The sequence below is a fragment of the Scleropages formosus genome, chromosome 18 (genome assembly GCF_900964775.1).
Source record: "Scleropages formosus chromosome 18, fSclFor1.1, whole genome shotgun sequence".
NCBI lineage: Eukaryota > Metazoa > Chordata > Actinopteri > Osteoglossiformes > Osteoglossidae > Scleropages > Scleropages formosus.
In genome coordinates this window covers 11,390,648-11,405,429 of record NC_041823.1, presented here as the reverse complement: position 1 = coordinate 11,405,429, position 14,782 = coordinate 11,390,648, and the positions used below count along the sequence as shown (strand labels likewise).

The 14,782-nt window shown below is 46.4% G+C and overlaps 1 protein-coding gene across 1 annotated transcript; it reads left to right on the top strand.

Moving 5' to 3' along the window:
* Nucleotides 1-431: 431 nt before the first annotated feature.
* On the top strand, nt 432-14,410 carry LOC108927370 (kinesin-like protein KIFC3). Its single transcript, XM_018740631.2, has 19 exons — nt 432-1,104; nt 1,397-1,493; nt 1,652-1,821; nt 2,061-2,298; nt 4,915-5,084; nt 5,271-5,336; nt 5,584-5,721; nt 6,366-6,563; nt 7,684-7,857; nt 7,961-8,108; nt 8,252-8,382; nt 8,935-9,046; nt 9,212-9,393; nt 9,559-9,663; nt 10,515-10,645; nt 11,054-11,174; nt 11,602-11,731; nt 11,830-12,059; nt 12,326-14,410. The coding sequence occupies exons 1-19, from the start codon at nt 1,000-1,002 to the stop codon at nt 12,452-12,454; spliced, it is 2,775 nt and encodes a 924-aa protein (XP_018596147.2). The 5' UTR covers nt 432-999; the 3' UTR covers nt 12,455-14,410.
* The last annotated feature ends 372 nt before the right edge of the window (nt 14,411-14,782 follow it).

Sequence of the window (14,782 nt, the reverse complement as noted above, 5' to 3'; positions counted from 1 at the left end):
TACACATGAAAAAATTAATTGTGCTTGTAGCACACAATTTAAATGTCCAGAATATTAAATGTTACCATACAAGTAAATAAATTCCCATAATTTTGTAAGCCTGCTGGAAAAGGTTTAAAATGAGCAGCATGTAAAATGAGTATGTCAAAGAATTAGAATTCTGTGCATTTACAATATTGTGTCCAGGCACATCATCTGTGCTCCTGCTTTGCTGCATGGTATTTCGTGACTGATACACACCCACATAAAATAATATGTGAAGTGACTGAGCGACGGGCTCAGCGCTGTGACTCATTGATGCTGCCCTTGAGGTAGCGGGGTCTGCCTTGTCTCATCCATCCACACTGCTGCCTCTTTTGCCACTGCAGAGGAGGGGAGCAGCGCACTGAGCATGCTCAGCAGAAAAGCCTTCAGATGGATCGCAAGGGAGGTTGGGGGGGAGGCTGTGTTCCTGGAGCAGCCGGAACGATCGGCAGCGATACTGCTGCTGCTGCTGCAGCTGAGCGGAGCAGGGGCCGTGTGGGATCTCCGCTGCTGAAACGGAAGGAACGTCCTCCGGGAGATTAGGGGCAAAAGCCGTAGGTTGAAATGACCGGGTGGAAGATGACAGCAGAGCAGAAAAAGGATGTGAAACATCCGGATGGTAAAAAGAACTGTCATTGGGGATTCTAGATCAATACTGCGTTCTCAGTTTAGGAAGGAAGACTGAACAAAGGGATGACCTTAGCCGCAATCGGATGAACTGGCAAAATCTGTTCGGACACATCGATGAGGATGACCGTCACTTGGACCGGTGTGAGAAGAAGGCAATTTCTTGACCGTTACCTTTGATGAAGAGTTCATTGTGGAGCCCGAGAGACCAGAGGATTGTGAGGCAGAGCGGGATAACAGGTCTACGTTAAACCATTTTCTTCCACAGCCTCTAGCCAGCTCCGTACTATGGTTCTTACGCGTTCGTTGACTTCCGTTACCTTCGGGTGAACAAAACGTTTAGTGGAAATGTATGCATTCTACTCCCTGTTGGTCTACATCTTCTACACTGTCTTCAAGAAGGAGGAGGAGTCAGCCTTGGGGGGGGAGGGGCCTGACGGAGCCACTGGTCAGGTACGTGTTACTAAAGCATGTCGATTTCCCGTAGACATCCATCCTAAACGTTTCTCCGTGACGGGTTCATCTTGGGTCCTAAAAGGCATTTACAACAAAAATGGGAAGTCCGCATTAAGATTTATGCCCTGATGGGCTTTATTAACTGTGTTGCTAAGAAAGCAGTGCTCCGTGTTGTCTCTAGAGATGTCATTGATTGTTTCCATGAAGTCTGATTGTTTTTCGCAGATGGTGCCTAGATCCCCATCACTCTTCATCTTTATGTCCTGTTCTCCTTCTCTCTCAGAATGAGACAAGGCATGTTTCCATGGAAACACAGAGCAGGAGGAGAAATGGCCACACCCCCAGTTTAGCACGAAGGGGGTTTGATGGGGTCATTGACTCCGGAGGTACGTGCTGTTCAATACCAGAACTAGATTCATCGATGCTACTATGAATTTTAATTATCACATGTTACTCATGCGGAACTTGATGTGTCTCTTCTCAGTACTGATCTGCGATCGATAAGAATGAATGAGAAATATTATAGTCGCTGTTTGTTGTGCAGGCAGTAGCGGTGACAGTGACGGCCTCAGTGATGAAGAAGAAGATGATGACTGTGCTGTTGAGGAAGATCCAGGGGCTGTAGCCAGCACCCCACTGGCTGCCTTCCTGTCCTTCAAGCAGGAGGCAGAGAAGAGGAGAGCTTCTCATGCATTGCTAGAAACTGGTGGAAAGGTACAGAGCAGTGATTTACAGACCTTTTATAAAAATATGGCCTTTAGATTCCAGGGTGCTGTAGCGATTAGGTCAGCAGAACTCGCGTCCAGAATCGCGGGTTTGCATTCGGAGGACACTGCAGCCTTTCATTTGTTTCAGTACAGTTGGCAAATGGGAAGCAGCTGACGCCGCAGTCGATGAAACCCCCATCAGTGTGAGGTGAAAGTGTGCAGCGGTCCTTCTGCGTTTTTGGCCAGGGTCCGGAGTCACCGCTGGTGGCGGTGATGTCGCACCTGCTGAGCTTCCTCGAGCAGTACGCCCACCTGCAGCAGCTGCAGCAGCAGGCCGAGCAGTACCGGCTCCAGCTGCAGCGGCGCCGCGTCCGGCACCGACGCCAGGTCAAGGCGCTGCGGGCCTCCTACCGCCGGCGCCTCAGAGACAAGAGCAGCGTCATCAGCACCCTGGAGGAGGCCATTTCCCAGCAGCAGAGTGAGGGTGAGAGTCCTGGACCGGGAACAGTTCATCAGCCTTCAGTCTTAGCTCGCTCATTACCCCCAGCACATTTAAAGTTGGGGGCTACAGGTGGCGTAATGAGTAGAGCTGTTACTTTGCGATCAGAGACCGTGGGTTTGAGTCCCGCCTCCTGCTATAGTGTCCGTGATCCGTATGCCTACCCTGGACTGATACGGTAAAAGGACCAAGCTGCATAAATAAGTCATCATTTTAAGCAGCTCAGGATACAATATTAACACTAAGTCAGATAATCGTATAAATAACAGCCTGATTTAATACTCATATCAGCCTTGTAGGATCCACAGTGAGTTAAAGGTTTGGTCTTGTTCATTAAATCCAATGACAGTTTTAAAGTGAGACATTTTCCACGAGGGGTCCGTAGGAAGTAACCGCATCTTCATCTGAGCCCAGATCGCTTCGATCAGCACTGAAATTAGTGGGTGTCCAAAGAGTGTATGAGCCTGCTGGCCAGAGACCTTGGAACAGAACTGCGTACTTTGTCCGTGAGAGGGACGCACAGTATACAGATGCACGATCGTACAATTCGACACGGGAAGCTCCAGAGTAACTTTCTGCCTCTTCCTGCTTTGGTATCGTGTTAAAAGTCTGCACTTTAGTTCAGAGTGACTCAGTAGCTCCACATCTTAAATAAAACATTTGTTGGGAGCGCTGTACTTGTTAAAGTGTGTTTCCGGGCTCGCGCACGTGCAGGAGTCCACGTGTACTCGTGTACTCGTGCGCCGTTATAAATAGGCCGGACGCACCAGAGAACCCCGTGTGATGTTAGGACGGAGCGTTACAGCAACCTGCTCCGTTCTAAGGCCCTAACATGCTGACAGTTTCTGCTTCTGGTGGAAATGTTGCAGATATTTTCCTCGCTGGTGTTAATACTGTGTCGGATTATCGCAGAGCGTTATTTACTGCTGTGCTGTAATTAGCTCACACCATCACCATGGACACTGGGAGGCAAAGCACGTGACATCGGCTGGTGTTTCTCGGTTATGGAGAAATCTGGGCGGGCCCCTGGGGTTCCACAGTGAAATGGTGAATATTTCATTCATGTTGCCTTATTACATCCCCTTGTAGTTTGTGACTGAAAATGTTTTTAAAATAAAACAGAGTATCTATTCAGGTGGTGATGATGGGAGATAAAGAGAAAAAACTGGGTAGCAGTTCGGTAATAATGGGTATCGTTATTGGAAGATGTTCCAAAATTGGGTAAATTGGATGCAAAAAATGATTTAGGCGAATGGACTGAGCGTCAGTCAGCAGCGCTTGTTAGGTAAGCGGTTTTGCCCGGGCTTGTGCAGTACAGAAGCTGTCAGCAGGAGACGATACTGTATCGGCAGAGCTTTGGCAGAGGTGGAGCCCCAAGAAGGGCTGGTTGCTGCCCTGTTAGGAGATAACCAAAGGCCTGATGTGCCAGCTTTGGAGAAGCTCTGCTGAGGATCTGTTCGTGCAACACTCCGACACTCCGGCATGCGATCAGGCACACGTGATTTCATAGGCTTACAAGTCCAGAAAGATTACCATCTGGAGTTCCTTAGATATTTTCTTCATTCTACATATTTTATGAGTTTTTGACATTTCATTTGTTTTCTGCATTGCTGAAAGTGGGAATGATCAGGAAAAAGTAAAGTTTGTAATTTCCCTGTAGTTTTTATTTTCTGCTACTTTTATTTACTTAGCAAGCACTTTTCTCCAAAGCAACATCCAATGAACTCTCTGTAGTGTCATCAGCCCACACACCTTATTCACCGCGGTGACTTACACTGCTAGACACACTACTTACACTGGGTCGCTCATCCATACATCAGTGGAAGACACTCTCTCTGTCACTCACACGCTATGGGGGAACCTGAACAGCATGTCTTTGGAGTGTGGGAGGAAACCAGAGCACCCAGAAGAAACCCACACAGACAGAACATGAAGCAGCTCATACAACTTACATTTACATTCATTTATTCAGATTTAGCAGACACTTTTCTCCAAAGTGATGTACAGCTGTAGAAAATACAACTTGCATATATTACTAGAACAAAGAAAAGAGGGTTTGCATGCAGGGAGATGTAGTGGCACAGTGGATTTGGCTGGGTCCTGCTCTCTGGCGGGCCCCAGGTTCGAGTCCCGCTTGGGGTGCCTTGTGATGGAGTGGCATCCCATCCTGGGTGTGTCCCCTCCTCCCTCAGGCTCCCCGCGACCCCGCTCGGGACAAGCGGTTGTAACATTGTGTGCATTTGTGTGCAAAACTTAACTTGTGAGTTGACGCTAAAATTTTGAACCAGTAATAACACGCTGGTCTTGTCTTGCTGGGCATATTTTAAAAAATGCAGTCAGTGTTTCAATGTCAGGTCTCATACTCCATCTACTATTTTTATTTATAAAGGTCTGCTGTGGCCACACAAACCCAGGAAAGTAACAGTTTTCATCCTGCAGCATGTTCTCTTCCAATCTCTAAATGTTTTGTAACATGGCTTGAATATTTTCTAATATCAACCTTCCCACAGTCCAGAGATACATCCAGGGACACCTCAGATATTGTTAAAAACGCTCTTGTCAGCACTCAGTACCATGCCATGGGTCTGATTGTCCACGCAGGGGATCGTGCGGCGTCCGGGTTCCAGGCGGGTCTACACAAGCTGGTGGAGTCTCTGTGCGGTCTGCAAGGGGAGCGCAGTCAGCTGCGAGGGGAACTGCGCTTGCTCCACGCCCAGCTGGAGCAGAAGGACCAGGACCGGCACGTCCGAGCGCAGGCCTTTCAGCAGCAGGTCAAGCGCGCGTCCACGACTCGGCCGGTCGAACGTACACGTCTTTCGTCCCCGTGTGATAATACATCGCCCACATCTCCACCAGCCGACCAACCGGACGTTCACGTTCCCACCGGGACGTCAGACAGATCGTTAAATCTAATCTGTGTCCGAGCCGCCCGGTGAAAAATGTTCTTATTCGTCCAGATTGAGGAGCTGAAGAAGCACATTGCAGAGCGAGAAGATGAGTTGGCCAGACTGAGAACTGAGTCCGTGAGTTGCCTCCGGAAAAAACATCTCGCTCGTCTCGCAGTTACCTTTCATATGAACTTCTTCATAGATTCTTTCTCAAACAGCTCTTGGATGTCTAATAGCAAGTAGTGAATTCCGATGTGCTGGCGATGCTAGTACATGGTCAATCCCTGTTTGCCAATGATGATCACATAATGTATATGGAGCTGTTTTCATAGATCCGCAGACTTCTTGTGGGAGAGTGTTTTCCAGCGCTGTTCCCCCCCAGGGCGTGACCGACTCCGAGAAACGAGTGCTCTGCTTGTCTGCTGAAAATGAGAGTTTGAAGCAGAGCCTGACCGTGACACAGGGTCTCCTGCAGCAACTGTCGGTCCTTCCCTCCCAGTCCAGCTGCGTGCTTCTCAAGGTGAGGATCCCTGGTCTTAGCAGCACCGCGCGTCTCATCTACATAGAGAAATGCATCAGTAAGAGTTATTTCCCCATAACCGCTGAGGTGAGCGGACCCATGGCGGATACTGCAGTGGTTGGGAGTTGTCAGAAAACAAGAGGCTTTTTCTAGATTGAACATGTTTTGAACCATCTAGTTCACAGGATGAACTAGATGGTTCAAAACATGTTAATTCAAAAGTCTCGGTGGAGGTCTCCATCCGCAGAAAAAAAAACGTTAGACACGTGCCAGTCCGCTGTTTCATTCATTTCATCTGGAAAAAAAAAAAATTCAGTAAATGAATGAGCACTTTAACTTAATTGCTAAAAGGCTGAAATGATGGACTGCCTCCCTCTAACGGCTTTCCAGGGCAAATAACGGCCACTGCAATATTCATTTGGCTGAAGAGGGCGCTGATAGTTGCATTATTACAGATGATCTTCGAGCTCAGTTATTCGGAATCCCTGTCCAATGCGTTGGCCTAGTCTTCCTTTGAACCGACGGCTTCATAACGTTTAGTTGATCCGGAGGTCCGCTGCGGCAAAACTCTAGCTGTACGCGGTGCCACGGCTGGGAACCGCTGGATTGGAGGGCCTTGTAAGAGTTGAGTGACCCCTCTGCAGGAGAACGAGACACTGCGCAGCCGGGTGCAGCAGCTGGAGAGCTCGCTCCAGCAGCGTGGGGATCAGCTCTCGTACCTGGAGCGCAGGAGCGAGCAGTCTGAGTGGCAGCGCTGCGAGGAGCTCCGCAGACGCGAGGAAAGACTGCGGGAGCTGCAGCTGGAGCTGGACAAGGAGCGCAGCAAAGAGCCCGTAGTAAAGGTTGGCACATCATGCTTTGTCCGGTAACCTGAAGGTGACGGAGGGGCGCGGCTCCAGGTTTCTTCGGCGTGCTCCTTTCCCTGGGTTCCGGTAACCCTGAGAATGTTTGTGGCACGAAGGAAACGGTGAAAGAAACACGGTGATATGTCGGGGACGGCTGGCGGCGTAGTAGTTAGAGCGGCCGGGCTGCCTTTGGACCCCCATGGTCGCAGGTTGGATTCTCACTTCCAGCTGTAGTACCTTTGAGCAAGGCACCTACCTGTGACGCCCCCCTCGGCACAACGAGGAGCACCTGTGCCGGATCAGGGGACGGGCGCATAAAAAGGAGACGCAAAGCACGCACAGACGCGGAACCTTGTTCAGTGTTATTACTGTGTACCTTGCCTTTGCTTTCCTGACTTCCCCGATTCCTCACCCTCCTCCTCGTTTCCCTGAACCCTCTCCTGTATCTCCACGACTCCTTGCCTGTTCCCCGGATTACGTCTCTCGGATTCTCCCTTTGAACGTCGTTCGCACATCGGTGACCCTTTGCCTGCTTTTCGACCATGTTTTCTGGATTTCCCCCCGAAAGCTCTTCCTGTGCTCCGCGCTTGGGTCCGGCGCTCCCGCCCCGGGGAAACTCCGTGACGCTACCCTAAATTGCTCCAGTGGAAATTACCCCGCTGTATATATAGGCAATTGTAAATTGCTTCGGAGAGGAGTGTCAGCTAAACTAATAAATGCCATGCGTGTAAATAGACATTTATTGCTTTGTAAAATCAGGGTCATTCAAAAATATTCAAATCTTACATGTAAGAAACACCAACCTCCTACAGGTGTGGATATTGTTATTTATTCATTTACTTGACATTTTTCACCAAAGTGCGTTGCAATAGTTGCCATTTATAAAGCTGGGTAATTTTTACTCTTTCATTTAGGACTGAGTACCTTGGTCAAGGGTGCTACAGCATGGAGGTGGGATTTGAACCTGGGTCCTTCTGTTGTAAGGGAGCAGTTCTATCCACTGCATCCACCTGCTGCCTCTAAACAAATATTAACTGAAATCGAACTGATGCCCAGGTCTCAGCCTGTTTTTCATGGGCGTATCTGCTCGAGCCCTCACTGTCCTTCCATGTTCTAGTACGTCACCCAGACTGTGGAAGTGGAGTCACCCGCCACTCTGAGGCAGCTGGCTGAGGCCAAGGAGCACAATGAGCTGCTGACGGAGAAGCTGGCCAGTCAGAGTAAGAAGTACAGGCAACTTGAGGAGCAGCTGAGATGCTCAGATGAAGTGTCTGGGAACCTGCAGCGCAAGGTAAATTATGTTAAATGAATACCCTGGGCCTGGTCAGCTGAAACAGAGGCCAATGGCGGATGGCCAGTTACACCTTTGTTGCGCACACGTCTCTCCGGGACAGATCATAGCCTACGAAGTGGAGATTGAGAAGCTGCGAGGGGAGCTCTTGAAGGAGATCGGGCACCTGGAGGAGCGAAAGGAGGAGGCAGTGAAGGCTGCTGCCGAGTGTTCCGAGCAGCACTTGCAAAACCTGCAGGAACAGTTCACGGGTGAATCCTCCGGCGGGAGCAGGGAGGCAGCGTTTTCAAGACAAGAAAAGTGCCCGTTTGGAAGTTATTGTTCTAGGAAAAAACAAACAGCCCCGCCTGTAAGCGAAACCTGATGTAATGGACGTATCTCCAATCCCCGGCAGGTCTGCAGAGGCGTTTAGCCGCCCTCCCCCCCACCCTACGATCCATGAAGACGGACTACGCCAGCCTACGGAGCCAAGTCCGCAACTTCTCTGATTTCTATGGTGCCGCGGTCATGGAGGCCAAGAAACAGGTGAGAGAAACATTTTGGCCCTCAGTGCCATCCACCAGAGGATTCTTGAGTGCAGATTTGTAGCTTAGACTTGTTTTGTGTAAATTGCATCTGTTGTAAGGAACGAGGCCAGAAACAAGAGGTGCAATGCCCGTTCGTGAGGGGTTTTATTTGCACTTAGTGCGGGAAGAAGGAAAGGGGTGGAAAAGGGGCCCAGGGAACAGGTAGGATGGGGCTTCTTGCGGGTCAGGGGCGCTGGGAGCCTCGGGTCGGTCCGGATGCCGACGTCGTCTCCGGGTTCAGGTTTGGGTTCGTCTCTGTCTCTCTGGATTCGCTCTCCTCCTCCGTCTCTTCCCTCTACCGCTGGGCACCGGGGAAGAAATAAGGAAGGTAATCAGCCCCAGCTGTGGCTGCTTTGCCCCCGTCTCTACCCCAGCGTGCTACATCTGTGTTCAGCTGCTGTAACACAAACAGCGAAGCCTGGTCAGTTCCATATAGTTTTATTCCCGACCTTGTTGTACAGGGGACGTCATTTGTGAAGCTGTATTTTTGGTGGAAACCTCTTGTGTGCAGCTTACGGCAGTCATCAGTGAGATGTCAGAGGCCAACAAGGACCTACTGGAGAAGTACAGGAAGGAGGTGGCATTGCGGAGGAAGTACCACGAACAGCTGGTGGAGCTCAAAGGTACACCTTGAGGAGAGGGTGTAGCAACCTAGAGCAGTTCACAGATGATGCTCTCAAGCTCAGGTGCAATACGTGTGTCCAGTCTGGCGCTGCTCAGGTGCTTTGAGCGTGTGATGTAGGAGGTCTGGCTCACCTTCCCTGTTCTGTGCTGCATCTAATTGCCAGGTAACATCCGTGTGCTGTGTCGGGTGAAACCCGTCCTGAAAGAGGACCAGCATGATGAGGGGCAGATGGTGGTCGTGACCACAGACCCAAACAACGAGTCGGCCGTCACCGTGCTGCACAAAGGAAAGAGCCGCACCTTTGAGCTGGACAAGGTCTTCCACCCGCAGGCTACACAGGAAGAGGTACTGATCAGCGGGACGCGGGAAGGACAAAGTGGGAACCATTGCCACCAGCAGGACTGGAGTCCATATGTCTCCATTTGTCCTACCGTTAGCTCTAAGTGGCTCTTCTTTTCATCTCTGTGATGTGTTCTGGAACCTATCTACTAAGTGCAACTTGTATTCCAGGTCTTCCAGGAGATTGAACCACTTGTGACCTCTTGCATTGATGGATATCATGTCTGCATCTTTGCATATGGACAGACAGGATCTGGGAAGACATACACGATGGAGGTACTCAGGGTTCACTGTAAGGCAGTACCACTCTTCAAACTGCATCTAACAGATCCATGTGTAGCCCTATAATCACAGCTGCGGCAAACTAAATGTGAATGTTTGTGACAGACTACAAATGAACCAAACTACATGTCTAAGTGCAGTATTCATGTTTGTCGTGTATTAAATAAAAGAGCATATACTCTATTACAAGGATCTGGTCCAAGCATAACTGTTAAAAAGGATCAGTATCACAGATCAAGATTCTGAAGCCCAGGTCAACAAGAGGATTTAAAATTCAGCCTAGAGGTGTGATAAATGAACCATAAAATCACCAATTTGGTCAAAATAAACTCCCGATTAAAGGGAAAAACTGAAATTTAACCCATATGACTTAATTCGAGCAAAATTCAGTTCGGTGTAACACGAATGAGTCAAGGATTTTCAATTATCCGAAAAAGCCAGTGTGAAAACGTAGAACCGATTATAACATTTTTTATTTGCGCAAAAGAATACAAAAGATGGGGGAGATCGAAAAAAACAGAGGCTTTATCATAAGACCTCCTGGGAAACAAAAGTGAGGCTTAAGAATTAAATAATACAAGTGACCACAGAGCATTTCCATTTACGTTTATTCGTTTCAGACACTTTTCTCCAAAGTGACGTTCAGTTCGGAGTAAACAGAAGTAAATTTCATTAACAGACAGAGAGATACTGATGCAGACACATGAATCTGCAAACTGCTAATTTTCAGAAGTCCCTCAAACTGTATGGGAGCACACAAATCCTTCTGAGTTCTCATGACAGTTTCCACTTGTGTCTAATGAATGGAAGCAAACAGGGTATTTTGTTGGTTGTTTTAAACTCAGGGCACTGCGGAGAACCCGGGCATCAATCAGCGAGCTCTGAAGCATCTCTTCAGTGAGATTGAAGATAGGAAGGACATGTGGACTTACTCTGTCACCGTCAGCTCAGTGGAAATCTACAATGAAGTTCTCAGGTATGAACAATGTTTTCATCAAAATTCTCATTAGAGGTCTCTTTCATACAATTTATAGATACTTTACATTGTACAAATTGCAATGATCTCATTACATTAGAACAGATTTGTGAAGTGATACATAGTTTGTTCAATGTGACGTAAATATTAATTATAAAAAGCAGCTGGTAGCATAGTGGTAGAGCTACTGCCTTTGGACCCAAAGGTTGCTGGTTTGAGCCTCACCTCTGACTGTAGTACCTTTGAGCAAGGTATGTACCCTAAATTGCTCCAGTAAAATTACCCAGCTGTTTAAATGGATAAATAATTGTAACCTCAACACTGTAAGTCACTTTGGAGAAAAGTGTCAGCTGAATGAGTAAATGTAAAAAGGTGTTTCTCAACAATGCTTGTGTGTATGGTCAACAGAGACCTGCTCAGTAAGGATGGTGAGAAATTGGACATCAAGATCAACCCAGATGGTACTGGCCAGCTGCATGTTCCAGGTCTAAGAGTAATTGATGTCAAGAGCTTCCAGCATATAAAGAAGGTAGATTATCAGTTCATGAAACCAGAGTAAAATGTGACCATTAACTTCAGTCACTTTGTTTAAAACCCACTTAAGGCTGACGTGTCTTAAATATGTTGTACACTTTTTGTTAAACTGTTTTTTATTATGAACAGGCAAAATTATATATTGCTTAGTTTGCAAGACAGAAGCATAGCAATAATTTGTTTGACAATATTTGTATGGTCAGGAAAAATATGCATGAAATGCATGGTCTCACAATTTGACTTTCGCAATTTATTGCATTAGTTTTGGGATCTACTACTCATCAGACAGATGACTCTAATTCCCAAGATCCCTCAACTTATATTTAACGGTCTTGTTAGCAGTATCATGTACTATGTTAGCGCTGTTTGTACATGTGTGATATTCACTAATAAGTCATTGTTCCGATGCACGTCTTGTACAGATTCTGGCCAAAGCAAGGCGGAACCGAGTCACGTTTGGTACCCAGATGAACCACCACAGCTCCCGCTCTCACGCGTTATTGACCGTCACTGTGCTGGGCACTGACCTCACCACTGGCACCAAAACCTCTGGTAAGTTGCCCCTTAGAAGAACAGAGGATCAGTGATAAAGCCCAAAACGAGCAGCATAGGCAGCGCAGCTAATTGACACACTGGTAATGTTCATGCAGGGAAGCTGAACCTTGTGGACCTCGCGGGTTCAGAGCGGGTGTGGAAGTCAGGAGCAGAGGGAGAGCGCCTGAAAGAGGCTCAGAACATCAACCGCTCCTTGCTAGCACTGGGAGATGTGATCCAAGCACTGAGGGGCCGCCAAACACACGTGCCGTTCAGGAACTCCAGACTCACCTACCTTCTGCAGGATTCGCTGGGCAAGGGCAACAAAACCGCCATGGTGGTACAGGTATGGTCTTCGGTCATCTGTAGCACTGAAGGTGCTTAGATCTACCTACAGCATATTCCTATAAATACATTACATTTGCAAAGTACCAAGATTATCAGATTGCCAGATTTTCTAAGTACTTATATAGCCTATGTATCACATATAGAAGTGCTTAATGCAAAAATCATCTGCTGTACATCCTTAAATTATCCCACCACAAGTATGAAAACATGTCTCTGGAAGGAGTCTATGACGGCTGCTGACATGAATTCCAATTTGTGGTTCAGATTTCTTCCCTGGAGCGAAATGTCGAGGAAACCATGTGCTCGCTGAAGTTCGCCCAGCGGGTGTGCAAGGTGGAGCTGGGACCTGCTGCACGCAAGATTGAGACCGCGTCAATGTGCGAGCAGATCTGAATCACCTTTCTCCAGAGGCAACCTCGTATCCCGCAATTCAGCAGCAAACCAACCATAACACTTCAGAAAAAGTCAACACCGACTATAGGGTGGGTGCTCAACTCTAGTACAAGGGCTGTTCATAGAGGCTCCCATCTCATCATCAGGACTCTTAAGTGGATGCAGAAATGATGGGAAGAGATCAGTCTTCAGCAAAAAAATATAAATAAAAAAGGTCTGAAGGTCACTGGAAAGGAAGTGTTGGGGAAGTTACGACCTAAAAGCATACATTCCTAAAACCAGAAAATTCCGAGCTGGACATAGAAAACCGAAGTTGGCCTTGAGTCTTCTACAGGTTTGGAAATTGAGCCTTCAGCTTTGGGAAGAAGCTGCTTTCCCTGGACTGACCAGCACACTGAGGTGTTTCTTCCTCAACGCGGCAGTCTCAGTGCCAACCAGGCTCGGCCTCAACAACCTTCCTCTCGCTCACACTCTTCCTGTGACCATATCGAAACCTTAGAGACCAGTAAGCTGCTTTCATTGTCAGCAGAGGACTAGAGTACAAGTGTGTTCCACTGACATCACGTCTCACAGTCTCCCATCTGCCCTGGCTGAGTACCACGTTCATTGTTCCAGCATTTAGGAATTTTACATTGATTTTATCAGTCGGAAAATTACCATAGCTCTTGTAACTCAGTAATTTAGTAGCAAGTAGGGGGTATACTGTAAATATGCCTTGTGTTAAGTGGGCACACAATATGAATGGTAGTTCATAACCAGTTATCTGCGTGATGTCAAATGAAAAACAAATGTCAGGTGTCTGCTGTTTGGCCCTTTAGAGTCATATTCTAGTCATTTACATAAAAATTGTCAGCTGTGACATCCCAAGAAATGGTTGCAAAAAATATTACAAAGCAGTCTTGTAAGATTTTTTTTTTTGCCTGATGGCCAACCTGGGCATTTATCTTTTCAAACATATAGCGATAGTATAATATCTATTTAAGGAGTGATACCTATAATATTTTATTATAAGGTTTATTTCTTTTTGTGCAATACAAGGTGCTTGCTATTTAAGCCAAATGTTAGGCCAAAAGCTTTTGCCGTGGATAAGTGTTTCAGATGTTTAATATAAGTGGTATTTAGCCATTATAGTGAAGTTGGGTTAATCAGTCATCATATTGGTTCTCTGATAGCATAGGCTTGGCATCTAATAATATAACTTTAATTGTACCTGAAAGCCAGGAAAGTTTTTTCTATGAAAAATGTTTGCAGTTTGATATAAACCAACGGTCTACAAAAGCCATCAACCTCACAGTTGCTGCGACCTTCTCTAACAATTTCAGAATAGTTCCTCCGCACTACTCTGAACAGTTAGGAAATGAATGGAATTCTATTTCAAAAAGTCACACTTACAAAAATACATAATCGCCTATTTTCAGCTCCTTAACAGACAGTCAGATTTGCCATTTTTTGCTCGGTTTATGACGAAAAAAAACAAACTCAATAACATAACTTGTACCCAGCTCACAACTATAAAGTAAACCCATTTTATATCAGGACTGTTATTGACAATTAGTTAATATTAGACTTAACAGGAACCAAATTAAGGGTGCATGGAAGCTACACTTTTCCAGGTATTCAAACCTTTAACTCAATGTGTAACTGGGTGAGTAATTTTGTGAACCTAGCCACATGGCTATATAGTAACTAAAACTCCAGACTATTCATCATGTATGCGCCCAACCTGCAAGTACAACTTATTCCTTAACTGTGAGTAGCCTAGGAAAAACTGCGAAGCTGTTGTAATGCAGTATGAGGACACTGGTAATTAACTTACACACAGGAATGCGTTTTATAAATCAAGTCTACAGATATTGCAAATGAAGACTTAGAACTGTGTTCACCAAGGCTGTTGATTTACACTTGGAGAAAACCTTTAACTCACAATGACTATTTAACAAATCATGCAAAGTGTATCAGTTACATAATGTACTTGAGAGCAATAAAAAAGAAAAAAAATTGTGCTTGATTTTCAGTAATATGTACAAACTACATTTAATTGTGGCCTTCAAGTAGTACTGTGTATTATAAAGGAATAAAATTATATGGCATCTTGTATAATACACTACTAATAATGATTTATACATTTGTGACAATCATTTTTACTGTATAAATTCAGGATAACTACCTTGATCAAGGGTACTACATTGGGAACCATGATATGGACTTGAGCCTTTTGACTGGAAGGCGCTAGCATTAATCCCCAGGCTATTTGCTGCCCAGGGGTATAAAACAGAAACACCATGTTTCCAATATATCGTCAAGAACAACTCAGTAACATGCAAATAA